Here is a 27660-nt window from a genome sequence, read left to right on the forward strand (position 1 = left end):
TTTGCCAGTCACAACAAAAACAAGATAATTAGGTAGTCATGGTCATATTTTATTATCTTATGTAAAATAAATTACACAACTTTATGTGGTTATGTCAGCTAGTCAGTATCACATGATTTTGTTTGTGTTAAAGCTTACTATACGCAGATTCATGTCGTACCATGTCTCTTGTAATATCAGCAATAGTTGGAGTTCCTGTTGTAACAAAGAAAAAACTAAAGTTAATCTAAAGTTAGTAAGCTCTTGAACAACGTTTAGCGAATGTGGCTTCATATAATTAGAAATTGCAATTCTTCGCCCAGAAAATTGCATGTAAAGGTTCTAAAAACATCGTCATACTCTTTTAAATTGTAGGAATTCATATAACGATATGACGACTTTCAATATAATATTTTCGAGGTAATAAATATTTTACCAAACATAAATTGATAAATATCGATACATACCTGCTATTTGCAAGGTATACTCCAGCTCAGTCCGGAAAATATTTAGCATTCTTTGCACACCAGCCTGTCCTCCGACGGTAAGCCCCCACAATGCAGGACGACCGACGAAAACCTGTATGCGACAAAACATTTTATATATACCTAATACTGTTACAGCCTTTTTTCGTCCCACTGCTGGGCACAGGCCTCCTCTCACATAACCTTTTATTTAATTAGTATAGGTACGTTTGGATCAAAATACATTAGTATAAATAAGTATTCGAAATAAAAAAGCTCACCATTTTTGCGCCAAGTGCTAAGGCTTTGTACACATCAGTTCCAGTCGTCACGCCACCATCCAAGTACACTTCAACGTTGTAATTTCTCACGGCTTGTATAATTTCAGGCAGCGCTTCAATCTGATAGAAACAAGCTTGCTTATCATCTTTCACTTTATATAAGGCGCCACATTTGCATGCGACGAAGAACGATTTTTAATAGAGGAATAAATTTATACATGTGTCATATCATAGGGAAGTATATTACCGTAGAAGGGACGCCGTCCAGCTGCCTCGCTCCATGATTCGATACTAAAATTGCTGAACAGCCGGCTTGGATAGCTTTCACCGCATCATCACCCCGTAGAATACCTTTTGCTATTATTGGTAGCGTAGTGATGCTATTAAAAGAAACCACTTGAATTTAACAAATCGTAATAAAGACAGAAGTATCAAAATTGTATAATATGTATTCACTAATCATATTACCTTTTCAACCACTTCACCTCGTCCCAAGTCAAAGATTTATCAAATAAATTCTCGACATATTTGTTTAAGCCGCTTCCGCTGTCAGTGCTTCGGATCTTGGTGGACAGCATCCCTTCAAAGTTAGCGAGCCTGTTCAAAACGCAAATGTATAAGCAAAACATCAATCTAAATCATATATGACCACGGAATTATGTAAAAACATTACCTTAAATGCGGAGGCAGAGTAAACTTATTTCTGACGTCTGCGCGCCTTATTCCAAATAGCGGAGTATCAACAGTGAGAGCGATAGCTTTAAAACCTGCCTTCTCAGCCCTCAGGACTAGATTTTTCGTAACTTCTCTGTAAGTGTACCATATGCAGAGTGTAAGTTGTTGTTTAAACAAAATAGTACATCGAACTTTACATCAGCTGATTAAATCTTTTACCTGTCATTGTATATGTATAACTGAAACCATTTTATTGCATCAGGAGCAGCTTCAGCGACCTCTTCTATGGAGCTGGTGGCTATGGTACTCAGCGTAAAAACTGTTTTTTCCGCTTGAGCAGCTTAAATATGTTATGATATAAATATTTATCAATTTAAATAATCAACACACAAGCACACAATTTTGTATTTATTCAAATACATGATTAGTAATGATTTGGTATTTACCTCTAGCATTAGCTAATTCCCCCTCAGGGTGCGCCATTCGCTGCATAGCAGTCGGTGATATACCGACCGGGAGAGAGACATCGTGCCCCAATACTTTAGTGCGAAGATCACAACGACTAACTCCTATCAAACATTTTGGACGAATCCGCAACCTATGTAAAAGCAACACATATGGTGTATAATGGGCACGAGATACAATTCTATTTATAAATGAATTCACTTATTGCATACCTTTGAAAAGCCAGTTTGTTTTCAGCCAAAGTTTGCTCATCTGTTGCTCCACTTTTGTAATAGTCCCGGCAGGTTTCGGTAATATTGATAGAGCTGCTTCTTCTATGTCCTTTACACTTATGTACTTCCATATTTATATATTTATTTGATTTTTATATGAAAATTAGGAGGAGCTTAACTCGATCATCACTTGCCATCAAATGCGTGCAAATGATAACACGCAATACAACTTATCTGTTTAAGTATTACGTTTAAGGGCACAGGTCATTATAATTGTCTTACAATATATTTTTACTCGATCTGGTATATACTATGCTTTCTACGCTTTATAATCTCCAAAACTGTATAGAAAGATCTTTGACCTTATGCCATTTTGTTGTTATAACAATTTACTAATGAGTTTTAGTATTCCAGTGACGATATTGTTATTACACAAGAGTCTATTTATTATTTAAAACCGGTATACTAATTTCGGGTAGGCATTTAACTAAAGATAAAATATTATATTTTAAAATTCAATACATTTTCAATCAATGAAACAATTATTATACAATTTTACTTGTTACTATTTGTTACCTTTAGTTAGATGCCTATGTACTGAAAGAGTTAAGCGCTAAAAGGTTTTCTTTCCAAATGTAAATTAAAAACTCCAAGAAGATTTTATGAATTTATTTCTTGATTTGAATAGTATAATATCTGTATGAATGCTTGTTTGAGCATTCTTGTATAATCTTCAAATGCCATTTCGTTATATTTGCCATAGAAATGTTATACAAAACTCAACTGATCTTATAATAATTCTATCAATACACATTTTACACTGTTCTCGTGAAAACTGCATGCGAATTACAGTGAATAATTCCAACATTATATCTGCCAAATAAATTGGTATTTTATAAGTCAATATAATAATATGCTACATTACAAAATTTTCAATATAAAAAAATTGCATTTCTTTTTGTTTATAACTTATTTGTTTTTGGGGATTCCACTGCTATTTAAGTCCTATTTACGAATTTTGTGAATATAAAATAGAATGAAGTTAATGTTGAGTTTGACATCCGGTTGATGATATTTACAAGATTTCGAAACTCGCTCCGAGAATCATACATCTGCTAGATGTGATTAGTTACCAGTATATAGATTCATTTGTTTCTAAACACGAATCAGCGGTTCACCTATCTAAGATCAATCACATTTTATCTCGTTTCAACATAATATCGTTAACTTTGCATTTTATAAAAGATACAAAACATTTCAATTATTAAGCTAGTAAGAAAAGGGCCACCATATTCCCTTTATCTATAACTCCATCTTTGGTAATAACATTAACAACAATCAGCATTTTATCGACCAGGTATCTAATTATTCACAATGCTAATCTGTACTATATCAATCATTACAACTTGTGATTTTGGATGTCTGTATTTTCTTATTAAAACCATGATAAAAAGCGACTTCTTTTAATTTTTAAAGCCAAAATAAAATCACGACTTGACATCATTCACTTTAACATATAAACACTGCTTGGTGTTTAATAAGCAATAAAATTTAAATTCTATTTTTATCACATTGTTTAAATACTTTGTTATTTAATTATCGAAATATATTGTTTACATGCAAAATGAATGACATAACAGTCTTAAATAAAAACTTGTTAATAGATCAATATACAGACTATCAGGTGCAAGCATTGAGCAAATAAAATTAAAATAAGGCACACGGTCTATGTGACCAAAATTTGAAGGCTCATTATGATAAAATTAATGAAAACAATGAATACTCACAGAATATCACGGTGGTTTTATATTTGTAAAATACTAGTAGAATGCGAAGTGCAAACTTCAATGGCTACAAGTGACTATGACAAGAGCGTCCGTGACGCATGCGAGCGAGTGGCCAGAGCGTCTGCATCGCCTGATAGCCTGGATGTTACAACAATTTTACCACTAGAAAAAAAGGAAAATATTATACAACCGTCGTGAAATATAAAAATAAATAACATTATATTACAAAGCAGAACATTGACATAGTGGCAACATTTTCCTGTTAGACTAGTCGTTAATACCTATATCTACACTTTCCACTGAATTAAAACTAAGTTTATTTTATTATAATAATACATCTAGCAAATAAAAAACTGAAATATTAAACATTGTTTACATAGTCAGAGTTAGGCCAATATGTGTTCTCTGGCCTCAATAATTTGTATTTTTACTATGTACATTAAATTTTACTTCACTCATAAACATCGTGATCACAATTATTTCAAAACATGACTCAGTTTAGAAAGATCTACAGTTCTTATCTAATATAATTGATATAAAAATGACCATTGAAAATGTCACAATTAAAAGCAATATTTATAAGTGAAGTATTTTGCAATGAACTCGGTCCCTAAATATTGATGTCTATTACAAATTGTTTGATTTTGTAGAGTATTTGAGCTTTGCCAAATATTATGTAGGTGTAGTAGATGAATTTCAATTGTTAAATTTAATTGACCGGGATTCTGATTAAAATTTATTACTTTACCATATCACCATACCGTAATAATTAGATTTCTCAATATATCGTCTACTTGTGTAGTGACGTTTGTAAGGTGGTTGTAAGGATTTCAAATTTAATTGTAAACATGTACAAACAAATTGTGTGATGAAGGCAAAGGAATTGTCAAAATGTGCACTCCTACATTTCCATGTCGATTCAGACTATAAAAGTCCATATTATTATATTAAAACGTATTTATAGGAGATTTTTTGATTATTCAATACAACTTGGTTAAAGTGTGTCGTCACTATACCGGTAGGTTATTTACGGCAATTATATATTATAGTAATTTAAACAAAATGTATAATATAATTAATATATAAAGAAATGCAGTATTATTAAAATGACAAAACGTACTGCAATCTTATTAATTAGATCGTGAACGTCAAAAGCTCATAAGTTCGAACAAAACAAGTAAACAAGCAAGCGAGCACAATCAAAATCAACGACGTGACTCTAATAGATAGCACCTAGCTTTATACTTTGTTATACGATCCTATGCGTTATGTACTGTGTAAAACTTTTCTAATTCATGTTTATCATCTCTGGACTAAAAGTAAAAAATTGCTATCTATCACTATTTTAAAATGCATCAGATGAACTATTTTAACAAAAGCATTATTTCAAGTATTGTTCATTTCATAGATTAGATTAAAACTCGGTCTCATAGTGTGTTGCGAATTCACAACTATTTTCAGATATTTTGCACAGATAAACAAAACTTATTTCTAGAGGAGATTGCTTCTCGTGTCGGTGAACATATAAGGAGAAAATATTTGGGGACCAAACAATATTTCAAGCCGACTCGAAGTGACCGTCCTTTCGATTCTCAACGATTCACGCAATCGAGACCGGCGAGGCGCGTTCCTCGGCACGGAGCCGAACGACCGATACAGTCGACCGCCGAGAGAGCACTACGACGAATCCTAACGGCGAATAATAAATACTATGGTACTTTTAAAGCGGAACATGTAAGTTACATAAATAAGTGTACGCGGGGCGGGACTAGAGAGACGCTCACAGCGGCGGCAGCGGGTCGCGCGGCGCGGGCGGCGGCGGCGGGCGCGGGCGCCTCCTCCTCGTCCGCGCTGTCGTCCGCCGCGTCGCCCGAGCCCGAGCCCGACGCGCCCTCGCGACCCTCCTCTTCTTCTTCGTCTTCCTCTTCGGGGCATAGTTGGTACGCTCTGCAAATATTTTTACATGAATTTGGCGACCGTTTACAGCATATTTATAAGCATTTTTAACAAGTGACAATTGAGAACTTACTTTTCGAGTGTTTTCCTAGCAGAGTTGCTACGCTCGAGGAAGTATCCGCTCGACGTCTCGTTTGATGTACCGGGCGGAGACCACGTGCCGTAAGAGCCGTAGCCAGGGCCATACTTCTGAAAGCATTTCCGCAAATCAAGGCCATGTCGACACTCAGTATAAACTGTGTCACTATAAACTGGGGAGTTTGTTGCACCACTTTTTCCCAGCAAAAACACATAGGAAGTGGTGAAAGGTATTGGGGGTTGTCTTTTGTAAATTTCTGACGTTCGAAAAGTGCTGTTTTGCGACCAAGTTTGAATAAACGATTTTTGACTTTGAACTGTGCGAAGTAGCATTGAAGATAAAATATAGGAATAGGTAGATATGTAGGGGACATAAGGAATGTTTAGTTACGCGGTCGAGCTCGTCCTGCAGCCAGGCGAGCAGCTGGCGCCAGCGGCGGCGCGCGTCGGGCTGCGCGTGCACGCGCACGGCGGCGGCGCGCACATGACGCCCACCAGCAGCTTGACGCACGCGTACGCGCGCTTCTGGTAGTGCCCGCGCGCCCGCGCCGCCGTCTCCAGCAGCCCCGGACGCTCGTCCGACACGCCCTGAACAACAGCACCGAGTTAAAAATTACCACAATGGTTTATGCGGACATTCGCTTGAATTTATAATCTTGATGACTTTTTTTATTGTATATCAGAAAAACAGACAAGATTCGGAGACAAGAACACTCAAACGCATTTCACATATTGTAATAGTAAAAACAGAAGTAGAAAGTACCTTGATGACGTTATGTATCCGGTGCTGCTGCCAGCTGTCCTCCATGAGCAGCAGCGCAGTGAGCGCGTCGGAGTGGCGGCGCAGCTCGTGGCAGTACGCGTACGCCATCTGCCACAGCAGCTCGGCCAGCGCGATCCGCGACCAGCCCGCGTGCTCCCAGCACAGGAACTGTAGTAATCTTATACCTTCCTCGCAGCCACAACACTCTTCAGTCAATTTTTTCATGTAAGTCCTGGAAGATAGTTTGTATGATGTAAATAATAACTCCATTGGAGTTTATACGCAATACGCAACCTAGTCAATTGTCACAAGCCAAAAATAATGTACCATAAAAGCAATTAAGTTATTCTCCTGTAAAAGTCAAGTCGAGATTATTCCTAAAATGAATTTCCAGACCACTTTGGATGGCTTTATTTGTACTTTATTTACATACAGCTTACGTCTAAAATCTTTGCGTCTACGAAGTTGATGCGCGTTAGTTAAAATGTAGGAAGAAAGCCCTGGTGGTCGCACGCATGTGTGAGACGTCGTGTGTTAGGAACGTACCCGGTGCGGTTGTAGAGCACGTCGGCGGCCTGCGGCGAGAGCGCGGGGCGCGGCGCGTGCGGCTCGGCGTAGGGGTTGGGCAGCGGCGCCGCGCCCTCGCTCGCCAGCGCCGACTGGCGAGCACGTGTGAGTGATCAGGCTAGAGAGGGCGGGAACGTACCCGGTGCGGTTGTAGAGCACGTCGGCGGCCTGCGGCGAGCGCGGGCGCGCGCGCGTGCGGCTCGGCGTAGGGTTGGGCAGCGGCGCCGCGCCCTCGCTCGCCAGCGCCGACTGGCGAGCACGTGTGAGTGATCAGGCTAGAGGGCGGGAACGTACCCGGTGCGGTTGTAGAGCACGTCGGCGGCCTGCGGCGAGCGCGGGCGCGGCGCGTGCGGCTCGGCGTAGGGTTGGGCAGCGGCGCCGCCCTCGCTCAGCGCCGACTGGCGAGCACGTGAGTGATCAGGCTAGAGAGGGCGGGAACGTACCCGGTGCGGTTGTAGAGCACGTCGGCGGCCTGCGGCGCGGGCGCGGCGCGCGGCTCGGCGTAGGGTTGGGCAGCGGCGCCGCGCCTCGCTCGCCAGCGCCGACTGGCGAGCACGTGTGAGTGATCAGGCTAGAGAGGGGCGGGAACGTACCCGGTGCGGTTGTAGAGCACGTCGGCGGCCTGCGGCGAGAGCGCGGCGCGCGCGTGGCTCGGCGTAGGGTTGGGCAGCGGCGCCGCGCCCTCGCTCGCCAGCGCCGACTGGCGAGCACGTGTGAGTGATCAGGCTAGAGAGGGCGGGAACGTACCCGGTGCGGTTGTAGAGCACGTCGGCGGCCTGCGGCGAGCGCGGGCGCGGCGCGTGCGGCGTAGGGTTGGGCAGCGGCGCCGCCCTCGCTCGCCAGCGCCGACTGGCGAGCACGTGTGAGTGATCAGGCTAGAGGGGCGGGAACGTACCCGGTGCGGTTGTAGAGCACGTCGGCGGCCTGCGGCGAGAGCGCGGGGCGCGGCGCGTGCGGCTCGGCGTAGGGGTTGGGCAGCGGCGCCGCGCCCTCGCTCGCCAGCGCCGACTGGCGAGCACGTGTGAGTGATCAGGCTAGAGAGGGGCGGGAACGTACCCGGTGCGGTTGTAGAGCACGTCGGCGGCCTGCGGCGAGAGCGCGGGGCGCGGCGCGTGCGGCTCGGCGTAGGGGTTGGGCAGCGGCGCCGCGCCCTCGCTCGCCAGCGCCGACTGGCGAGCACGTGTGAGTGATCAGGCTAGAGAGGGGCGGGAACGTACCCGGTGCGGTTGTAGAGCACGTCGGCGGCCTGCGGCGAGAGCGCGGGGCGCGGCGCGTGCGGCTCGGCGTAGGGGTTGGGCAGCGGCGCCGCGCCCTCGCTCGCCAGCGCCGACTGGCGAGCACGTGTGAGTGATCAGGCTAGAGAGGGGCGGGAACGTACCCGGTGCGGTTGTAGAGCACGTCGGCGGCCTGCGGCGAGGCGCGGGGCGCGCGTGCGGCTCGGCGTAGGGTTGGGCAGCGGCGCGCCCCTCGCTCAGCGCCGACTGGCGAGCACGTGTGAGTGATCAGGCTAGAGGGGCGGGAACGTACCCGGTGCGGTTGTAGAGCACGTCGGCGGCCTGCGGCGAGAGGCGCGGCGCGTGCGGCTCGGCGTAGGGTTGGGCAGCGGCGCGCCCTCGCTCGCCAGCGCCGACTGGCGAGCACGTGTGTGATCAGGCTAGAGAGGGGCGGGAACGTACCCGGTGCGGTTGTAGAGCACGTCGGCGGCCTGCGGCGAGAGCGCGGGGCGCGGCGCGTGCGGCTCGGCGTAGGGGTTGGGCAGCGGCGCCGCGCCCTCGCTCGCCAGCGCCGACTGGCGAGCACGTGTGAGTGATCAGGCTAGAGAGGGCGGGAACGTACCCGGTGCGGTTGTAGAGCACGTCGGCGGCCTGCGGCGAGAGCGCGGCGCGGCGCGTGCGGCTCGGCGTAGGGTTGGGCAGCGGCGCCGCGCCCTCGCTCGCCAGCGCCGACTGGCGAGCACGTGAGTGATCAGGCTAGAGGGGCGGGAACGTACCCGGTGCGGTTGTAGAGCACGTCGGCGGCCTGCGGCGAGCGCAGGGCGCGGCGCGTGCGGCTCGGCGTAGGGTTGGGCAGCGGCGCCGCGCCCTCGCTCGCCAGCGCCGACTGGCGAGCACGTGAGTGATCAGGCTAGAGAGGGCGGGAACGTACCCGGTGCGGTTGTAGAGCACGTCGGCGGCCTGCGGCGAGCGCGGGGCGCAGCGCGTGCGGCTCGGCGTAGGGTTGGGCAGCGGCGCCGCGCCAGCGCCGACTGGCGAGCACGTGAGTGATCAGGCTAGAGGGGGCGGGAACGTACCCGGTGCGGTTGTAGAGCACGTCGGCGGCCTGCGGCGGAGCGCGGGGCGCGGCGCGTGCGGCTCGGCGTAGGGTTGGGCGGCGGCGCCGCCCTCGCTCGCCAGCGCCGACTGGCGAGCACGTGTGAGTGATCAGGCTAGAGGGGCGGGAACGTACCCGGTGCGGTTGTAGAGCACGTCGGCGGCCTGCGGCGAGAGCGCGGGAGCGCGCGCGTGCGGCTCGGCGGGGGTTGGGCAGCGGCGCCGCGCCCTCGCTCGCCAGCGCCGACTGGCGAGCACGTGTGAGTGATCAGGCTAGAGGGGCGGGAACGTACCCGGTGCGGTTGTAGAGCACGTCGGCGGCCTGCGGCGAGCGCGGGGCGCGCGCGCGGCTCGGCGTAGGGTTGGGCAGCGGCGCCGCGCCCTCGCTCGCCAGCGCCGACTGGCGAGCACGTGAGTGATCAGGCTAGAGAGGGGCGGGAACGTACCCGGTGCGGTTGTAGAGCACGTCGGCGGCCTGCGGCGAGAGCGCGGGGCGCGGCGCGTGCGGCTCGGCGTAGGGGTTGGGCAGCGGCGCCGCGCCCTCGCTCGCCAGCGCCGACCCGCAGCGCGCTCACGTCGCAGCACCGCACCAGCGCGCACACCACCTGATAACAACCACATACAACAACCCGTCAGTCCAAGCTGCGTATCGACTTCGCGCGACATGAATGACCGCGCCGAGTGTTCCAAATATTTAAAGTATCTCAACTAAGCGAGCCTGGAGCGCGCGGCAACTGTGCCAGTGTTCGGCCAGTCATCATGGAAGCCAGTAGTGGCAGAAGACACATGGGAGCGCAACCAACATAAAGAATATGTTTCGACAGTCTCAATTGACGCGCGCGCCACGACTGTTCGCGGTAGAAACCGACACCCTAGGGAGCACACCGCTCTGCATTCGCGCGCTCCAACGAACACATTGGCGCGCGTTCCAAAATGGTATCCATTTCACGCGGCTGGAGCGTGCGCTAATGTTCAACCTTCAGGAGTGCGAAATCGATATGCAGCTCAAAACTTTTGGATTTCATCTTACATTATATTGTAAACGTTTTGCAGCCATCTTTTTAAAACACAATACGATCGTAAATAATATCGATCATTTTTGGTAAGGAGGGAATAAAATCCTTAGTAGTATTAAATTGATAACATCTAAAAGTTCATTTAAATTACCTGATGAATTTTGGCCGACTCTGGATACTGGTATTTTCCCATTGTGTTCGATTCATCCATGCAAACAGACAAAACGACGTCGAGGAGTTTTAGCTGAAATAGAAAAGGAATGATTGGTTTTTGCACGTGAAATAAATTTTCATTTCTATTACAGCTCTGCTGTAGTAAGACCAAAAAACTACGATGTATATATTTTTTTATCCATAAATATCAATATACAGGCCGATAGCAATGTATAGAAGTGTAAAAAACACAAAAACACTGGTACCCAGCCGCATTCAATTAGACTGAAAGCCGACCCCAACATAGTTGGGAAAAGGCTCGGGATATGATGATGATCAATGTATAGAATATCTAATTATATTTATATTGTTACACTGCAATACTACAGTTAAGCATGTGTTTTATAATTGTAATTGTGTAAACAATTGTTGGTGAACCTATTATAATAAATAAAAAAAAAAAAAAATAAGAAGTAGCAATAGCTTTAAGGGTGTCAAAATGCTCCTATAGGGACGATATATTTTTTAGGAGGTTCATAATAAGTTACCCTAAGCAGCTGCAGCTTCTCGCTGAGGCCGAGGCTGGCGTAGGTGTGGAAGAGGTTGAAGAGCAGCGGCAGGTGGCGGATGGCGTGCGCGTCGTGGTGCGGCGCCGCCAGGGCCCGCGCGCTGCACAGCAGCTGGTCCGACAGCGACTGCGCCTCCTCGCGCGAGCACCACACGCCGAAACCGTTGCTCACTGACGAACAAAACACACCCAAATATAACACGATATATATAGAAGTAGATTTCCGCCCGTGACTTCGCCCGCGTCGAGTTCGGTTATATCGCGTTTCCAAGAGAACTCTTCAATATAAGTCCGGGATTAAAACTATCCTATGTTCTTTCTCAAGATCAACTTTACCTCTGTATAAAATTTTATTAAAATCTGTTCAGTGGTATAGACATGAAAGCGTAAAAGACAGACAGACAAAGTTACTTTCGCATTTACAATATTAGTGAGGATAAACAATCAACAAATATCTATCAACAAATTGTAGATTCATTAAATATCGAATATAGTGCTATAAGTAGCAAGATTCTGAATTACCTGGCGGATCTTGAACTGAGAAATGCGCCAAAAAGACGATGATTTTCATAAATACTATTCTCACTTCAGCCGTTGGACACGATAATAAGTAGTCACACAATCTGAAAAAATTAAAAGGAAACTATTATTTTCTAATTTCGATTAAACAATACCGAGTAGTGAATGTTAAATATTATAAATTAAATTACCTATGTGGATGTTTGAAGAGATCAGTAGCAAACCAAGCTCGGACGACCTGTGAGCATCGCAAGTGTTGACACAGTATGTCGTGCCAGTCGGCCGCGGGGCCACGTAATGTCTTCTTTGTTCGGAACCCTACTTGGAACAAGAACTTCGTTGCCAGTTGCACCGCTAACATCGACATCTCTTCGTGTTCGGGCCCCTGTCAGACAAAATAAATACATCAAAATTCTGAAAAGACGTAAAAAAGGACGCAATATCTTGTTTTATATAATACACGTACCCATACAGCGCTTTGAGATCCTGGGAGCATTTGTAGCCGCATACAACAAAGTTTCTTCATAAAATTGAAATGCTCAAGACTGAACTGGTCTTGATTGTGAGAAAATGCAATATTACTGCGACGTACTGACAACCAGATAGGACGAGGTATGATATTTTCCCTGAAAAACAATCGAGAGGTGAAAATCATGCATGACCACAGAGTTCATGCCACAAAATTTGGTACAAAATTACAACTCACTTCATGGTCAAATTCTGCATTGACTGTTCTAGAGCCGACTGATTTTCGATGGTATCCTTCCTTGTGTAAAACAGCATGTACGCATTCCACCATCTTTTCTGTCGCTTGTATGATACTCTCTTTAACATCGGATCGAACACCTACAACATGACAAAAGTCACCATGTGGTAAGCACAACAGGTGTTTTTACCCCCTTATTCATAAATTGATTTTTTTTTATTGTCATTGTCACCGCGTTTGGTTATGATTTGTTTCGACTGCTTATTTTGACCCTCATGCATCTTCGCACTGTTCAAAGTAAGGTCGGTATTTATGAATAAGGGGGTGTGTGTGTAGGTGTGTTGTGCGGGCTGCCCTGGCGGCACTTGTACTTACTTCGCCCATGTACTCGCCGCCGAAGCACTGCGCCTTCATCTCCTCGTCGTCGTGCATGCCGCACTCCGATACGTCACCGTCGTCTAACTTCACCCATCGTCCCGTCTCGCTGCCGTTGTCTCTGTAAATATTACCGTTATGTAATAAATTAACTAAGGGCATCTATTTCACTCGAAACTACCGGTTACCCGCAGTTTCGCCCGCGTCCCGTGAAAACTACTTCCCGTAGCTATATATTATAGCCTTTGGACAGTGTAAGAATTCTACAAAAGACTTTCTTTATAATATTATTACTTATTAGTATCCATAAGTATTATCCATTATGTCCACAAATGTCAAAGCCGTGTAAAATTTTGGAATCATGTTGTAAAAACTCATTACTTACCCATGTACCACAATAAAGAATATTTGTATTTGAAAATGATTGCAACCTACCTCAATAATACGTATGAGTAATAGTGTCCACCAGAGGCCTGTCCAGAGTGTACCACAATGCCGCTAAGTTGGTAATGAGTCTCTTGCGCCTTTTCCTCGCCACCCTCCCACAGTGACGAGTCGCCCTCGGCCCGAGCCAGGCCCCATGCTAGAAGACGTAAACAGATCCATGTAAAAATATATGTTCATATTATATTTATCACTCATGTAACGTGCCAAAAAGTATGGAGACAAGAAAGATTGGTCATCACGCACCTGTGTAAGGCTCGACATCCAACTCCCGCGGAAACTCGAAGTAGTCATTGAATTTTATAGCACATACTTTTTCGAAATCATATTCGAACCTTTTCAACTGTATAACTAACACTGGAGGTAGTTTGTTTAGACAAAGCCGCTTCACAGTTACCACCTAAAATATAAATTAATGATGTAATATTTTTAATGGAAAATCAGGAGCAGTTTCATAGAATAGGTAGTGATACAAACTTTTTTATTACACTTGTCACAATGATAAGCATCGGCGCCTTCTAGCAGCTCTCCCCGAACATAAGCTTCTAAGGATTCCTGTAAACGGGACATGTTCCTGATGTCCAGAGACACGACACTGAATGGTTCCTCCTTACAGTACCTGTCGAACAATCATTCGAGTATGAGTATCAATTTCCTTTGTTAGGATTAATTCTCATAAAATGGTGTAGCTTACCTATGAGGGCAGCCCTTACAAATCTTCTGATCTGAGTATGTACCACCCATAGTTTTAGCCATTAGTTGTTCCTGGCCCAATGATTTCAACGCTTCGTCTAAAGATTCTACCAGCGACATAAAAAACTCTACCGCATCTTGCTGTTCACGTAAGTTTACGGGTTCACCTTGAAGCCTATAACAAATTAGAACATTATAAAATAGTCCTGTCGTCCTGTATTACTCTTAATTCAAGGTACAAAATGAATCTTACCTGAAATGTGCCCAAAGGCCCCTAGGGATGTAGTATTGTAGCTTGCTATAGTGTAGATGGGCAAAAATTGCTTGTACTTGTTTTAAAATCGTGATGTTGTAATCTGCATTGTTCTGAAAAAAATCATAATAGTAAGAAAGAGGGTAAATATTATCAATAAACTAAACCATGTTATGAACATGTAGGGCACACATACCTCAATATTATTCTCTACAATAGTGTGATGATGAGTTTCACCAGAAAAATCTTCATTTGGGTCTGTTGCAGCTCCTGTGAAAAATACCCAGGTTATAGTTAAAAACTAAAAACAAAAACACTTTTAGCATGCACTAAAATTTACAAAATAATTCAGACATTTAGTTTGATTAAAGAAAGCATGGAGCGGGTTGGTCCAAACAGAGTAAAGATTTGCTCTACGTTTTGGAAAAAATACTGCCAAAAGTGTCTTTCACTTCACCAAAAGTACTGGTATGGTAGGAAGTATAATTTGTTTGTATGTGTGACCTTGCACGGTGAGCAGCGCGTCCCGCACAGCTCGCACGCAGTAGAGCTGCTGCAGCACGGAGTTCATGTAGCACGTGGCGCCCGCGTTCTTCAGCCCCACCAGCCCCGCCGCCGGCCGCGGCCCCACGCACGGCATGTACTCCCACTCCGCCAGCGGCATGCTCTTGTCTACATAACAAATACATTTTAATTAGACCCTGTTGACGGCTTGCAACGAGTATGTATCTAATCTTACCTTTAAAACAATAAAAATTGTGTCTACTAGTGGCAATATCGCATGTCATTTTTGCAAGTATATGGTCATCGTTAAGTTGATTTATTACAAGTATAAATAAAAGATCAGTCGTTCGTTCTTTGTCATTTTGATATGCACACATATTATAAAAATATATACTGGGTAATACATAATACATATGTATAGGGTGCCAATTATTGTAATCGCCAATCCTTTGATTGACCCTCAATCCTTTTACTAGAGTTCTGTGCCCAGCAGCAGGACGATGAAAATACTGTGGCGACGTACTAACCGCTATAAAACATATGCTCGAGCAGATTAGCGAGCGCAGCCATGTTGGGCACGCAGGCATGCACGAGCGCGAGCAGCAGGTCGGTGGCGGCGGCGGCGGCGGCGGCGTGCACAGCACAGCGGCGCCGGCTCCGCGCCCGCCTCGCCCGCCGCGCAGCGGCACCGCGCACCACGCCCACGAGTACGGCCACAGGAACTCCGTCGTCACTTCCTAACATACAACAACACGACCATTATAAGTACAGTATTTTCTAGCATAATTTAATAAAAGATAGAGAATAGATTTTATAGAATTTTGAAATGAGACAGACTATATTTTTGATTATTGCATAAAAAATTGTATTGGGTGCATTATTGTTGTTAAGAGTTCGATCTAACTTTGTCAGTTATTTTGGGTAATCAGAAGCCAGAAATCCAAATGAATGAGTTTTTTTAAAGCATTATGAATGATTCAGTTGATTAGGTTCAGAAGGTCAAATATCACTGCATGTAAAACACTGGTAAAACGAACAAAGAAAAACAGACTGGAAGCCATCCTCAACCTAGTTGTGAAAAGGCAAGATTGTGAATAGACAAATTTTCAATGAATCTTACCTTTATGAGTCCCGCATCCTTGTGGTCTGGATGTGCGCCATACTGGTATTTAACCTGCGCTGGTACATGCGCGAATAACTCCTTGGTGAGGTTGAGATGCCCTTCTAACAGCGTGTCGTCCAGCGATAAAGGGTTGGCACGGACTGCTCGTAACCATGCCACCTACACAATACAAATATATGATGGGTTATGAAATCACATAGAATCTATAAAAAAACACATATAAGAAAACAAATGTAATGTTTTTTTATGTAAATATTGTGTATACTGCAATATTCACATTGCATATCAATATTTAAAACATTATTGAAAGGTTCTTTTAACCTACAGACAGACATGTGTTGCTGAGGAGTTAGTTATGCCTCTTTTTCTTCCTAGCTAAACCACATAGGAAGGGATTTTGTCTTTTGTAATTTTTTTTTGACGTTCGATAAGTGCTGTTTTGCAGCCAAGTTTGAATAAATGATTATTGATTTTATTAAAGGCATGTATTTAACGCGGCGACTAAGTAAAACGAATATAGGTTTTAAAAAATAATAGAGTGGGTACCATTTATAATGGGTTGGCAGCTAAAAAGGAGTATCATAATAAATCAAAGGTAGCATATTAATATATCAGTTATGAGGTCCGTTTTAATTTAAAGTAGCATCAAGTTTTTCTTTTGGCGACTGAATTAATATCTAAGCGAAAACTTAATGATGACAATAAAATAGAAAATGGGCATACATAAATAATACAAATCAGGTTCTATTTAAAATTGTTTGGATGAATAATAAATATAAATTAGCTCATATTATAAATATATTGTGCGACTTTTTAATGGCTTTAAATAAAGTCTAAAATGGCATGAAGAAAAAATATTTTGCGGCTGCTATTTTCAAAATTATAGGTGAATAGCATGGAAGTAAGCATGCAACATGCAGCAAGCATGACTTCTGTCACGGCTCCGGCGCTGCAGGGCTCCGGCGGTCCCATGCGAGCTTATAGTCGCAGATGGTTTTCACGCTCACCACCGCAGCTTCGGCTTGCCCGCTTCGGCTTGCACCGCAGCCTCAGCCGCGGCGGCGAGCGTTAAAACTACCTGCACCTCAGCTCGCAGGCCGCCTCGCCCCTCCGCGCCTACGCGGTTTTGAATTGCACTCTAGGGGTAGAGCAGACAAGACTACGTGGCGTCGGTTTTGCAGCGATTCGTTTTCGTCACTAACTTCAATTTTTAATACAATGTTTTTTTAAATTGAAGGTTATAAATGGCAATATGCTAAATAAAATGAATCCAAATTAAATTCTACCATCTTCATAGTGCGCCAAGTGAGATAATACCACCGCACCTTCCGCCGTTTTCATGAAATTATGATACACAATATTAATAACTAACTCTTATTCCTTTTTATTGTACTCCTTTTAATATTTAGAGCTATCCACAAAGCGAAGCCTAAAACTGGGTTTTTAGTCGGCACGAAATAGTTGGTAACATATTATCTCTGCCATCCAACTAACATTATTAGTCGCCAAGTCATTATAAATAGCTCCTCACCTAATATTTCAATTGACTGGTATAGTTTATTTGCTACCCAAACGCAGCTGCTAGTTTTTAGTTTTTATAACACCCTTAATTTTGAACCTTACATATTATAATAGTCGCGAAAATATTTAATCGCTGGCAAGTTATTTTATTTGCTGCCAACATTTGTCGACTTTTAAGTTATTAGTCACCAGGAATATAATAAGCCTTTATTAAATTGACAGAGCACTCACCTCAAGAGCGAGATCATCGAGCGTGCGTGACGTGGGCCCGGCCAGAGCCACCAGTCTACACAGTAGCTGCAGGAACTGCTGCGCGTGGCGCGGGTGCCGCGTGAGGCGCGCGGCCGGAGCACGAGCCGTGGCAGGGGACGTGCCCGCCGGCGCCGCCACCTGCGCCGCGCCGCCCAGCGCCGCCAGCGCAGCCCGGGCGCCGCCGCCGCCGCCCCACGCGCACATGGCTAGCAGCTGCTCCGCGCATGATACGCGAACCTGCAATGTACACTCATTTTAATCATGTCCAATTGTTACACTGAAATGAGAGCCCGATGTAACAGTAACATAAAAAAAAAGTTGAAGGCCACACAAAGACAATTTATAGATATAAAATAACAGTAAATTCCAATTTATCCAAAATTTTGTTCATGTGACTACAGGACTACTGACCTGAGGGTTCGGGCAATCAATCATTAGGAACAACGCAGTATCCTGCCACCATGTCTCATTTAATAAGTTATTCTCCAGATGGCCGCCGTTCAGCGCCATACAGATGGTCACTACTTCCATACATTCCCGGACAACTGAAAGTAAACATCATCGTAAAATCCCAGTTCAAAAAACAAAATGCAAATATACCCTAAGTAATTTTAACTTACGTGTAACATCATCAGGGTGAACGATACCGCTGATCTCTGACGGCTGTGCCACAGAGTAAGCGAGGCTGTAGAGAGCGCGGACAGTGGCCGCGGTCGGCACACGCCACCACACTAACGTAGACACTGAGTCACTGTCCTCGCCACTGATCACCACCTGATTCATTAAATTCACGATGAAATTGGATTATAAGCTAGAATATTTTTATTCTAAACTTTGAAATGAAATTTACCTGTTCGCCCAACGCATTGGCTAGCTTCTCAGAAATAGCCTTGACCATCAATTCGCAACTATGGTTGGGCACCGTCTGTAAGGCTTCGCGTAGTATAGTCACATCCCTTCTACTAACAAGAACAGAACAGTTAAAATAAGAAGACCTTCAACATTTTGTATTTTTGGAACATAGGCTAAGTTAAAGTAAGCATTTTTGCAGCATTTTTATATACCAGACATTTTCAAATTCATATAAATCTGCATGTAAGTTCAATCCTTCTATTTATACTAGTGTCTGATTCTTGCGGATCAGGGAAGTGAACTAACCTGAATTCCTTATCGAGAGTTGATTCAGTGCCGTCAGGAGCTAATATTTCGAAAAGGTGGCCAAGCGTGTATAACGCCAGTTTGGCTAGCCTCACTAGAGCTAAGTAGCCGACCCTGAAATAGATAACAAAAATTGACAAACATTTCTTAATTTTATGATGTAGCAGTATTTTTCAGGCCATTGCATTATTGATCGAAGCCACACAGTGCTTACAGTTTTATGACATTATCATAACATGACAATAAACTGGTAACATACCTCCGCGTATGTGGTGCAGCGCCTGCAGAAAGTCCTTGTCAGACAAGCACTGGACTAGCAGTGGAGCTTTCTTGACGCAAGCTATCTGAAAACTGCGACAGCGTTCCAATCGCGTGTCTGAAGATGGCATCACCATGCTGTATAACACCTGGGTATTTATAAATATTATTACATTGTTATATGACTTATTTTGTTACAGGCATTTAGGAGATAAGATAGGAATACATACCTCAACATTATAAGCTACCGTGGGCGGAGCTGGGCCGTAAAGCATATCCCTCAATTTTGTGTCTTCTCTACATAGCAAAGCTTCTGTTAATTTTTCTACCTGTAAAATTAACAACACAACATAGATTATAAGTAATTCTTTGATATACATTAACTGATAATTTTGTTTATGATTGAATAACTTACAGTTTGCTTATGCGCTGGGCAAATCTGTGAGAGTAGATGCGCCGCTTCGGTAAGGGGACCATGTCCCTTGGTTATGCCAATATGTTCCAAGTCTAATATAAATGGCAGATACCACGACCCTTGCGCGAAAAGCTGTTGATAAAAAGAAATAATTATTTGAAATTACGAGTTTTAAAACATTGTTATATTTTTTCAGTTGCAATTAAAATCCCTATCTAGACTATTTGTAATAAATGTTTATATAAAGTACTTACAACGCCAGGTAAAGCGTGCTCCGGTGTAGGCGACAAGGGAGGTGAAGAAGTACTGGAATCGCTGCTGGACTCGTTAGACGAACCACAGCCGCCGCTGCCACATACTTGCCCATCATAAACCTACGCAACATACACCATAGTGTTTATATAGTATAGCTACTAAACGGCTACAATATAAAATACATGAGGATTTTTCTAAGGTTACCTACCTTAGCAACAATCACAGTTTTGTCACGAAGCGGTATTTGCGAGAGAATTTTTCTATCGTGACTAGAATCTAATAATTCCCCATTAACATACAGCTCCAACTTATTTACATATAGCTCTAACTTTATATTACTTTCTGAAGCAGTCTTCAGCCTATAACAGAGAAATTCATAATAATTTATATAACTGAAAAAAATATTTCAATTTCTTGATGATAAGCCCACAAACCTTCTTTGAATGGAGGCGCGTAACGAATGCAGCGTCTCATTAGAGTGTGAGAACAGTTCAATATCTTCAACTTGTCTTTGGCCAGTTTGGAAATTAAATCTGACTATAATCGTACACTGCCTCCCCCGACCTGACCTATAGATAGGTAAGATCTGCCGCTCAGCTGAAAACCTTCTATCACATTCATTTATGTATTCTTGTATGGCACGAATCACCCTACACATTCTTGTACAACCCTCTGACGAATCTGAAAATAATAATTTCACAATAACATTTATCGACCAATGACGATAATGTGTAAAATGTGTAATGTACTTTTTTGTCGGTGATTATCAGTTTAAACATTCTTGGCAGTCGTTACGGGTAGTCAGAAGCCAGTAAGTCTGACACCAGTCTAACCAAGGAGGATTGGGTTGCCTGGGTAAATGGGTTGAGGTCAGATGGGCAATCGCTCCTTGTAAATCGCTGGTAGTCAGCCGCATCCGGTTAGACTGGAAGCCTGGGAAAAAGGTTCGGTAAATGATGATCAGTTAGAGTGTACCTTCGTGCGTGTCCATGTCCTTCTGCATGCGCTGCGTGCGCGCGCAGCAGTGCGTGAGGAAGGCCTCGTGGTGGTGCGCGGCCGACAGCTGCGGGCCCACGCACGTGCACACCTCGCGCAGCAGCTCGATGCCGCGCGCGGAGATCTCGTCGTCGCACTCCGTTATCACCCGCCATAAATAATCTAAGCCTATGAGATCTGCGTCGTTAAGTAGAAAACTACGTCGCTTTACTTTCAGTTTGCCTTCTTTGGAGTTCACTGCCTTGAAAAATCTGCAAATATTCAAATGTCGTTTAAAAAATGATGATTTTTTTATTTAAAAATGATAACTGTCATGACTAATTCGTACCTTTCAAAACACTTGATACCAGCGTGGGTTAGTAAATTCGGTGATAATGTCATAATGTTCCTTCGAAAAAAATGTAGATTAATGTTAGGATCTAAGTCAGGCTCCTCCCCCATCAATTTGCTGAACCATCGGAAACACGCCTCCCGGTCACCGAGGTGTGCAGGCTTCTCAGCCAAACACACCCATATCTGTTTTGCCTAGAAAATAAGAGCAGGGATTACACAACGAATAATTAATTCAACTTTTAAATAAAGGTAAGTAGCCCCCTCACTTGTTCTGCGCACAGCCACAGTTGTCCGTCTTTCAACAGAAACCTCAGGAAACTGAGTCGTTCATGAACTTGAGCTGCATGTGGGTATCTACCATCTGGTTGCCAGTTGTCCCAATCTATTTCTCCTTCTTCTATAACAACAAAACAATTTATTTGTCGAAATTCTGCTATGAAACCTCACATGGACGATATAATTAACTTAAGATTGAGAAATACCTGTTAGTTTGTTCCGCACAGCTTCCATGTAATGCGTGAGGGAGTCGGTGACGAGTATGACGAGCGAGTGCTGCGTCTGCAGGCGGTCGATGAGCTCCTGGCGCGTGACGTGCGGCCGCAGCCCCGTGCCGCCGCCCGCCTCGTACAAGCAACATATCTCGCGCATCATCTTCAGTGCTGGTAACACCCACTTCTCATTTGTTTTCAGTTCTTCTACACACCTGAACACACAAGCTGCCGTTAGCGCCCTTCCAATGAATAAGTCAACAAAAGTATGCTTGTTAACAAATGCCTTAACAAATTAAGCCAGTTTACAAATGATTTGATGGCCTTATGTAACTGGCATGCCTACATTTTCGGACATAGGCCCCTACCAACTTCAACTGCCTTTAATGGGTTATGTGAAAATTCTAGTGATGCATGGCTAAGAGTTATAATGTAATTTAAAGCAAATTGCATGAAGGTTAAACTTACTTGTCTAACCACAGCGTCTTCTGAGCGTCTCGGTCTTGACTACAACTGTAGTCCAATATTTTTATAAGATTAGCTAATGCAACATCCATTATTTCCGTACAAACTTCATCTGAGTGCGCCAAGTTCCAGAAAAGTACTAATACCTGCAGAACAAACATACTATCAATGTAGCCTTATTTTAAGACTAGCTTTGAAACGGAAACTGAATAGCAAAGTACTATACCTTGTTTGCCATTACACCATCTTTGTCATCTTCTGCTAATCTCCTTATTACTTCTAGTAGTTTATCACTTTGCTTTTTGCTTGATGTGGCCCAACTCGCCTGAAACACAATTTGTAACATAAGAAATGTACTTTGTAGAACAGCTAATACTTATAACAATTAGTGACAAAATTACCTTAAAACAGTCAAATAAATGGTCAAGTTGATCGGGGGTGAAGTCCCAAGCCAGTTTGGCTAACAAATCATGCAAGTTCTTAACAATGGCTTCGTGCTTGCCATGCTGCGCCTTCCAGATGGCGTCTAGATCGTCCCGCGTCAGTGAGTTCTCTTTTATCATAAACCTAAGCATTTTCTCTAGTCTGTCGACGTACTGCGGCTGGTGGAGGGAGTCTCGTAAAACTATGTCCACTACTTTATTTTCTCGGATCCAATTCTGGAAAAAATTGTTTGATACATATAGGTATGTGTTCCTCCTAAGAAAATTCTAACTTTCGTAAGATTGTAAACGACAAATGAAATGTATTATTTAGTAAAGACGAAATGGCGTAACGAAAAGCATTCCAGCTTTCTAGTGGACTTCTTGAACATCTGAGTTTGCAGGGATTACATGCTAGACTTTTCTACTATTACTTTACTTTTATACTACTATAATACAAATATCTTACTGTAATAACAGCAGGCGTGAGCCACTCTGGTTTTGGTTGCTGAGAAAATGTACTGATGAGTTGATTGATTTCATTCAGAGCTGACATCTTCCCGTTGAATGAAGACATTTGCAGCAATCGCAATATCATTTTTAAACGAAACATTTCAAGTGCTGAAAAAATTAAACTTAAACATTTCGCCTTACAAGAATTAATAACGTCAAATAAAATGGTTTACGAATACAATACAAGAAGTGACACAATATTTTTATTCAATTTAAATTGTAAATGCTTTCTGCAGGTCTTTACAACCCTAACATGCTTCAACAAATTTTTCAGTCTTCAAGTGTTGTCTTCCGATGTCATATAGGAGCCGGTAGTGTACGATGTAGCGGCGAAGGGGAGGTATAGAAACTACGCCCCTTAGCAGCTACAGGGTATGCTACCGACCCAACACATCTTCCAGCCAGTGCAGCACTGTCCAATATCTCCCAGATTTGCTGCTTTCTATTGAGTGTCCTTCTAAAGTTACAATCGGCTCCAATCGATGTGTGTTCACCATATAAGGATGAAAACTATACACTAACTGAAAAGCAACTGGCAAATATTTGTTCTATGAGAGACTGACAGAGTTGCAAAAACAAGTCACCACACAGATATTAAAAGTTAGAATCCTGTCGTAAATGGCCAAGACTCTATAAAACCTTTACTCTAGCAGTTGCAGTTCAGTTTACAATCAAATTATCTCAGACTTCTTTGTAACTTTATAACAAAAAGAAAATGATATGATGCTTATTGGCTATGTACTCACATTTGAGTAAACTGTGATGCTGGGGTGTTTTCACTGAGACGTATTTACATGCGCGAATTAAACAGGAAACAATGTCAGTCTTATTCTCGCTACCACGCGCCTCCCTCTTCAATTCTTCGTCAGTTAAACTTTCCAGCAGTGTTGGGATACATTCCTGGAAATTATGGAACATATTAGAGACAGCTGCTGGGTTAGACCTTATTTACTTCATTTTATATGGACTATATACAGGCACTAATATAGTCCATATAAAATGAAGTAAAAATGTCTCAAATGCAGTACTTACAAGTACAGGTAACAGGTACGTGGTAACGGTGTGTGATGTGAGGAGGTCGTGGCAGAGCCCCAGAGGCCGCAGCAGCTGCCACACGGACGCCACGCGAGTCTCCCCGCTGGTAGACTGTTCTAACGACGAAGGCTGCTCGCTGCGTGCCGGGATCGAGAACTAGGACAATAATATACTTTTGTAGACAATATTTCGTGGAATGTTTAATAGTGCTGTTCTCTATAAGAATTTTTAAGTTACAACAGTTCAAACTGCATAGCTGACTGATCAGTTAACACCATGTAGCACCAAAGCGGCTTTAGATTCAGTCTTAGAAGGGTGCTGTTGTACTAGAAATATGCACTAAATTCCGTCTTATACATTTTGTTAATGACCTTAGTTTTCATTAATCCTCTTAACTTGACAAGACTACTTAGACATGTCCTCGTATAAATGTCAACTTGAAGTACTAAACTTAAACTACTAATTAATTAATTGAATCATAAAACCTAACATCCTGAACACAGCATGTTTTAGACAAATTATATAATTTAACTATATTTTGTTCAACTTAATTATATTAAGTAATACATACTTCTCCACTGTCAGCATTAACTGGTGCTATTTCTGTGTTTTCAACTTTATCACTTTTAGTTTCTTCATTTTCTTTTTCTATTATTTCTGTAGAGACTTTTTCCTCTGAAGTAATGGATGATGTCAACTCTGCCTTTTGGAACCCCATGATTGTTTCAAACCTTTCACGGAGTTTAACAAAGCCACCTGCCTGCCCAAACCTGTGAAAATAAATAACCCAAACTCAATGTTATCATTCACACCAATAGCTAATAAAGTTGATCATTGCAAGAGCTGAAACTACTTAATGGACATTACTATTTATAACAATGTAACACACTGACAGAAACTATGAAAAGTTAGCAAACTATCATGTCTGATTTGATAATGAATCTAATCTGACACAAAAAGGCTGTAAGTCCACCAAGATTATATGGTGTAGTAATAATTACATACACATTAACAAGATGGACCAGCCATCCTCTCGGCGTGCGATGATCCTGCGACCTTGCAAACACTTCAGCCTCTTGTGCTGTACCCTGTCCAGGCGGTGTGATAGAAAGACCTTCAGAAGTCCTAGATGCATTAAATGTGTGAAATCTGTAAAAACCATCATTTATGTAGTACCTACATAGTACTACAAACAAATCAAGCAATCCTTAACTTAGTTTAAAATCAAATGAAGTGATCAATTATAAAGATTACATTGAAGATAATATATGCAGCTCATTAATACTTGATATTATGAAATGCATGCAATGATTATGAAATAGTCTCTTACTTGTTATTTGGATTGAATGCCATTGATAATAAATGCAGAAATCTTGGATCATCTAGTTTCATTGCACATAGTTTTACAAGCTTCTCGCAGTTTGAACGGACACATTGTTGTATGTTATTCTTCCAAGATGAGACTGCATCATCTGTTAGTATCTTTGTAAAGGACACTGTGAGGGCATCATTATAGAATCTCTGACACGCCGGGTGGTTTGCATCTTCACCTGAAGCAAACAATGACTTGTCAACAAACAACAGCTGTTTCATCACTGATATCAAAATAAACTGATAAGATATGCTGCAGCACACATTAGATAAGTTTGGTCATGACCATAATAATACATATTATGTTGTTATAATATCAATACAGTACAGTGGTACCAGTGTTGTGAATACACTGTAAATACTTCAAACGTTGTGGGGATTCCCCAAAAATAAACTGTTATAGCAACTTCACAAGAAAGTTCTGTAGGAATCCCTCCAAAGACCAATGAATTGACTAGGCCGCGAGTATGCCTTACTCTATAACTTTTTTTTTTAATGTATCATGACTTTGAAAAGTTAGAACACAAAATTGACAAAAATCAATGAACAATGTGTATGTTTTTAGTACATATTGGTTGTAATGGCTCACCTTTTGCTGCCAGCTCAGTGGCAGCAACGAGCAGTGCCTCCAGCTCCTGTTCAGGAAGCACGGGCACAACCCAGCGAGGATGTGAAATCTTCTCTTCCAGTGCCTTTAATTTGGCCTCGGGGAATGCCATCTAGTAAAAGTTATTTACATTAAACAGAAATATATTTACAAATAATTTAGTATTTCACATTAGGTATGGTGCCAAAATGTAATTATATCACAATAGTGAGTTGTCTAGTGGGTTTAGAAAATTACTGCATTTAAAGATTTGCAGAGCAGTTTATTAATACAGCTGTATAAAGCTGCATAAAGTACAAAACTTTATGAAAACAACATTTCAAATGATATTTCCTTATTATTCTTGATTGACATCATATCACTTTCACAAGGAAATGTATAAACTAATTATTGATCCACAAAAAGTCACACATAGCATAATGTAATTAGAAAAATATGATGCTTACCTCCCCAGGCATTTGATCTTGTTCTTTCATTGATATAGTCATTATTTCAACATATGATTAATCATTGCACCCCCTGGAAATGAACAGCTCCATTTATATTTTTATTACAACAGTTTAAATCATATTCTGTCATGTTTTTCCCATTACTTTGTCCTTTTCAAATGTCATTTGCCAGCAAATATTTTGAGGTAAATGGAATCGCCAAATTATTGTTATTTACTTAAAATTAAACACACTTTTATAAAAGGTGTGTCAGTGGCTGGAATACGAAGTAGTTTCATCGGGACAAATAAAAAATAGCATGATTAGTACATCTAATTTTATACTAACACAAAAACCATTTTGAGTCACATAAACCTACACTTAGTTATATTTCTGATAACGAGGCAAGAAAAGGGCAGTTTACGTTGTATGAAGATACATTTCTTATTTGAATAATCACTGAAAATATCGTAGAATATACAAAGAGAAACAGGCGCAATTTATAGTAATAATTTATCGCAATATTGGTGCGATTCATAAATCAATCAATTTTCCTTTAAGATTTTCTAACTTATGTAATTTTACTCATTTTAATGATGAATGCTAAATATAAGTCTGATTTCAAAGGTGTATTCTAATAATAAATAATTACAACACTTGCCCTACCCACAGAAGAACATCTACAAAATAATAATTCCTAAGATCAGCCGGCGCGACAAAATGGCGTCATTATCCCAAACAAGACAAAGCAAAAAATATATAAAACTTGCTACTTTTAATAAACAGGCTACATGAGAAAATACTGAATATTTAAATATTTTACCTTTTCTTCTACCATTTACTCAATTTACTGAAAAATATTGAAATAAACCACCAAATTTAATTCACTAACACTTTTTTGACGTAAGGTAAGTAAGAACGAAAATAGTTTTTATTTGTTTCAGTTCCTACAAATTTTGCTAGGCAAAGGTACTGTGGAACAGCCTTATTTTTCTCATTTATCGACTTCGCAAATTGCTATGACTGGCTCGATTTGATAGAAAACAGACTGAAGTTTGCTACATTCTGGTAGTCAATATTTGGTCTAGAATGAAAACGTTAAAAACGACTAGTACCTTAAATTAAACAGGAATAACTGATAGTTTAAAATAACTTTAGCTTAGATTGACTGACATGATTTGTTTTATTTTGATGTTATTTGAATTTCTATGCTTCTGTAGAATTCTATGAAAGAGTGGTCCTCTTTTCCCTAT

The 27660-nt window shown here is 42.4% G+C and overlaps 2 protein-coding genes across 2 annotated transcripts; both read right to left on the reverse strand.

Moving 5' to 3' along the window:
* Positions 1-33: 33 nt before the first annotated feature.
* LOC110383526 (uncharacterized) lies at positions 34-2313 on the reverse strand. The gene is made up of 9 exons (XM_021344349.3): positions 2077-2313; positions 1846-1997; positions 1619-1739; positions 1398-1532; positions 1193-1321; positions 972-1104; positions 725-844; positions 447-558; positions 34-195 (listed from the first exon to the last, which is right to left on the reverse strand). Exons 1-9 carry the CDS (start codon positions 2205-2207, stop codon positions 128-130), a joined length of 1101 nt encoding a protein of 366 aa, XP_021200024.3. The 5' UTR covers positions 2208-2313; the 3' UTR covers positions 34-127.
* A 417-nt stretch (positions 2314-2730) lies between these two features.
* Positions 2731-27454, reverse strand: LOC110383612 (probable ubiquitin carboxyl-terminal hydrolase FAF-X). Its single transcript, XM_064034969.1, is given in 52 exon segments — positions 2731-5810; positions 5893-6008; positions 6289-6368; positions 6371-6485; positions 6661-6892; positions 8904-9016; positions 10097-10141; positions 10704-10796; positions 11254-11444; positions 11796-11896; positions 11984-12177; positions 12259-12418; positions 12499-12638; positions 12874-12994; positions 13309-13456; positions 13564-13717; positions 13795-13936; positions 14012-14185; positions 14264-14376; positions 14460-14533; positions 14768-14935; positions 15295-15396; positions 15399-15504; positions 15888-16049; positions 17643-17900; positions 18075-18208; positions 18284-18437; positions 18514-18622; positions 18822-18935; positions 19081-19102; positions 19105-19228; positions 19310-19408; positions 19495-19626; positions 19749-19868; positions 19958-20108; positions 20184-20430; positions 20725-20996; positions 21074-21270; positions 21345-21475; positions 21561-21781; positions 22035-22177; positions 22258-22356; positions 22433-22690; positions 22923-23074; positions 23713-23866; positions 23999-24157; positions 24573-24771; positions 25007-25150; positions 25332-25551; positions 25962-26091; positions 26426-26498; positions 27231-27454. Coding segments are annotated over 51 exon segments (7437 nt in total). The 5' UTR covers positions 26468-26498; positions 27231-27454; the 3' UTR covers positions 2731-5602.
* Between the last annotated feature and the right edge of the window lie 206 nt (positions 27455-27660).

Source organism: Helicoverpa armigera, chromosome 5 (genome assembly GCF_030705265.1).
Source record: "Helicoverpa armigera isolate CAAS_96S chromosome 5, ASM3070526v1, whole genome shotgun sequence".
Classification (NCBI taxonomy): Eukaryota; Metazoa; Arthropoda; class Insecta; order Lepidoptera; family Noctuidae; genus Helicoverpa; species Helicoverpa armigera.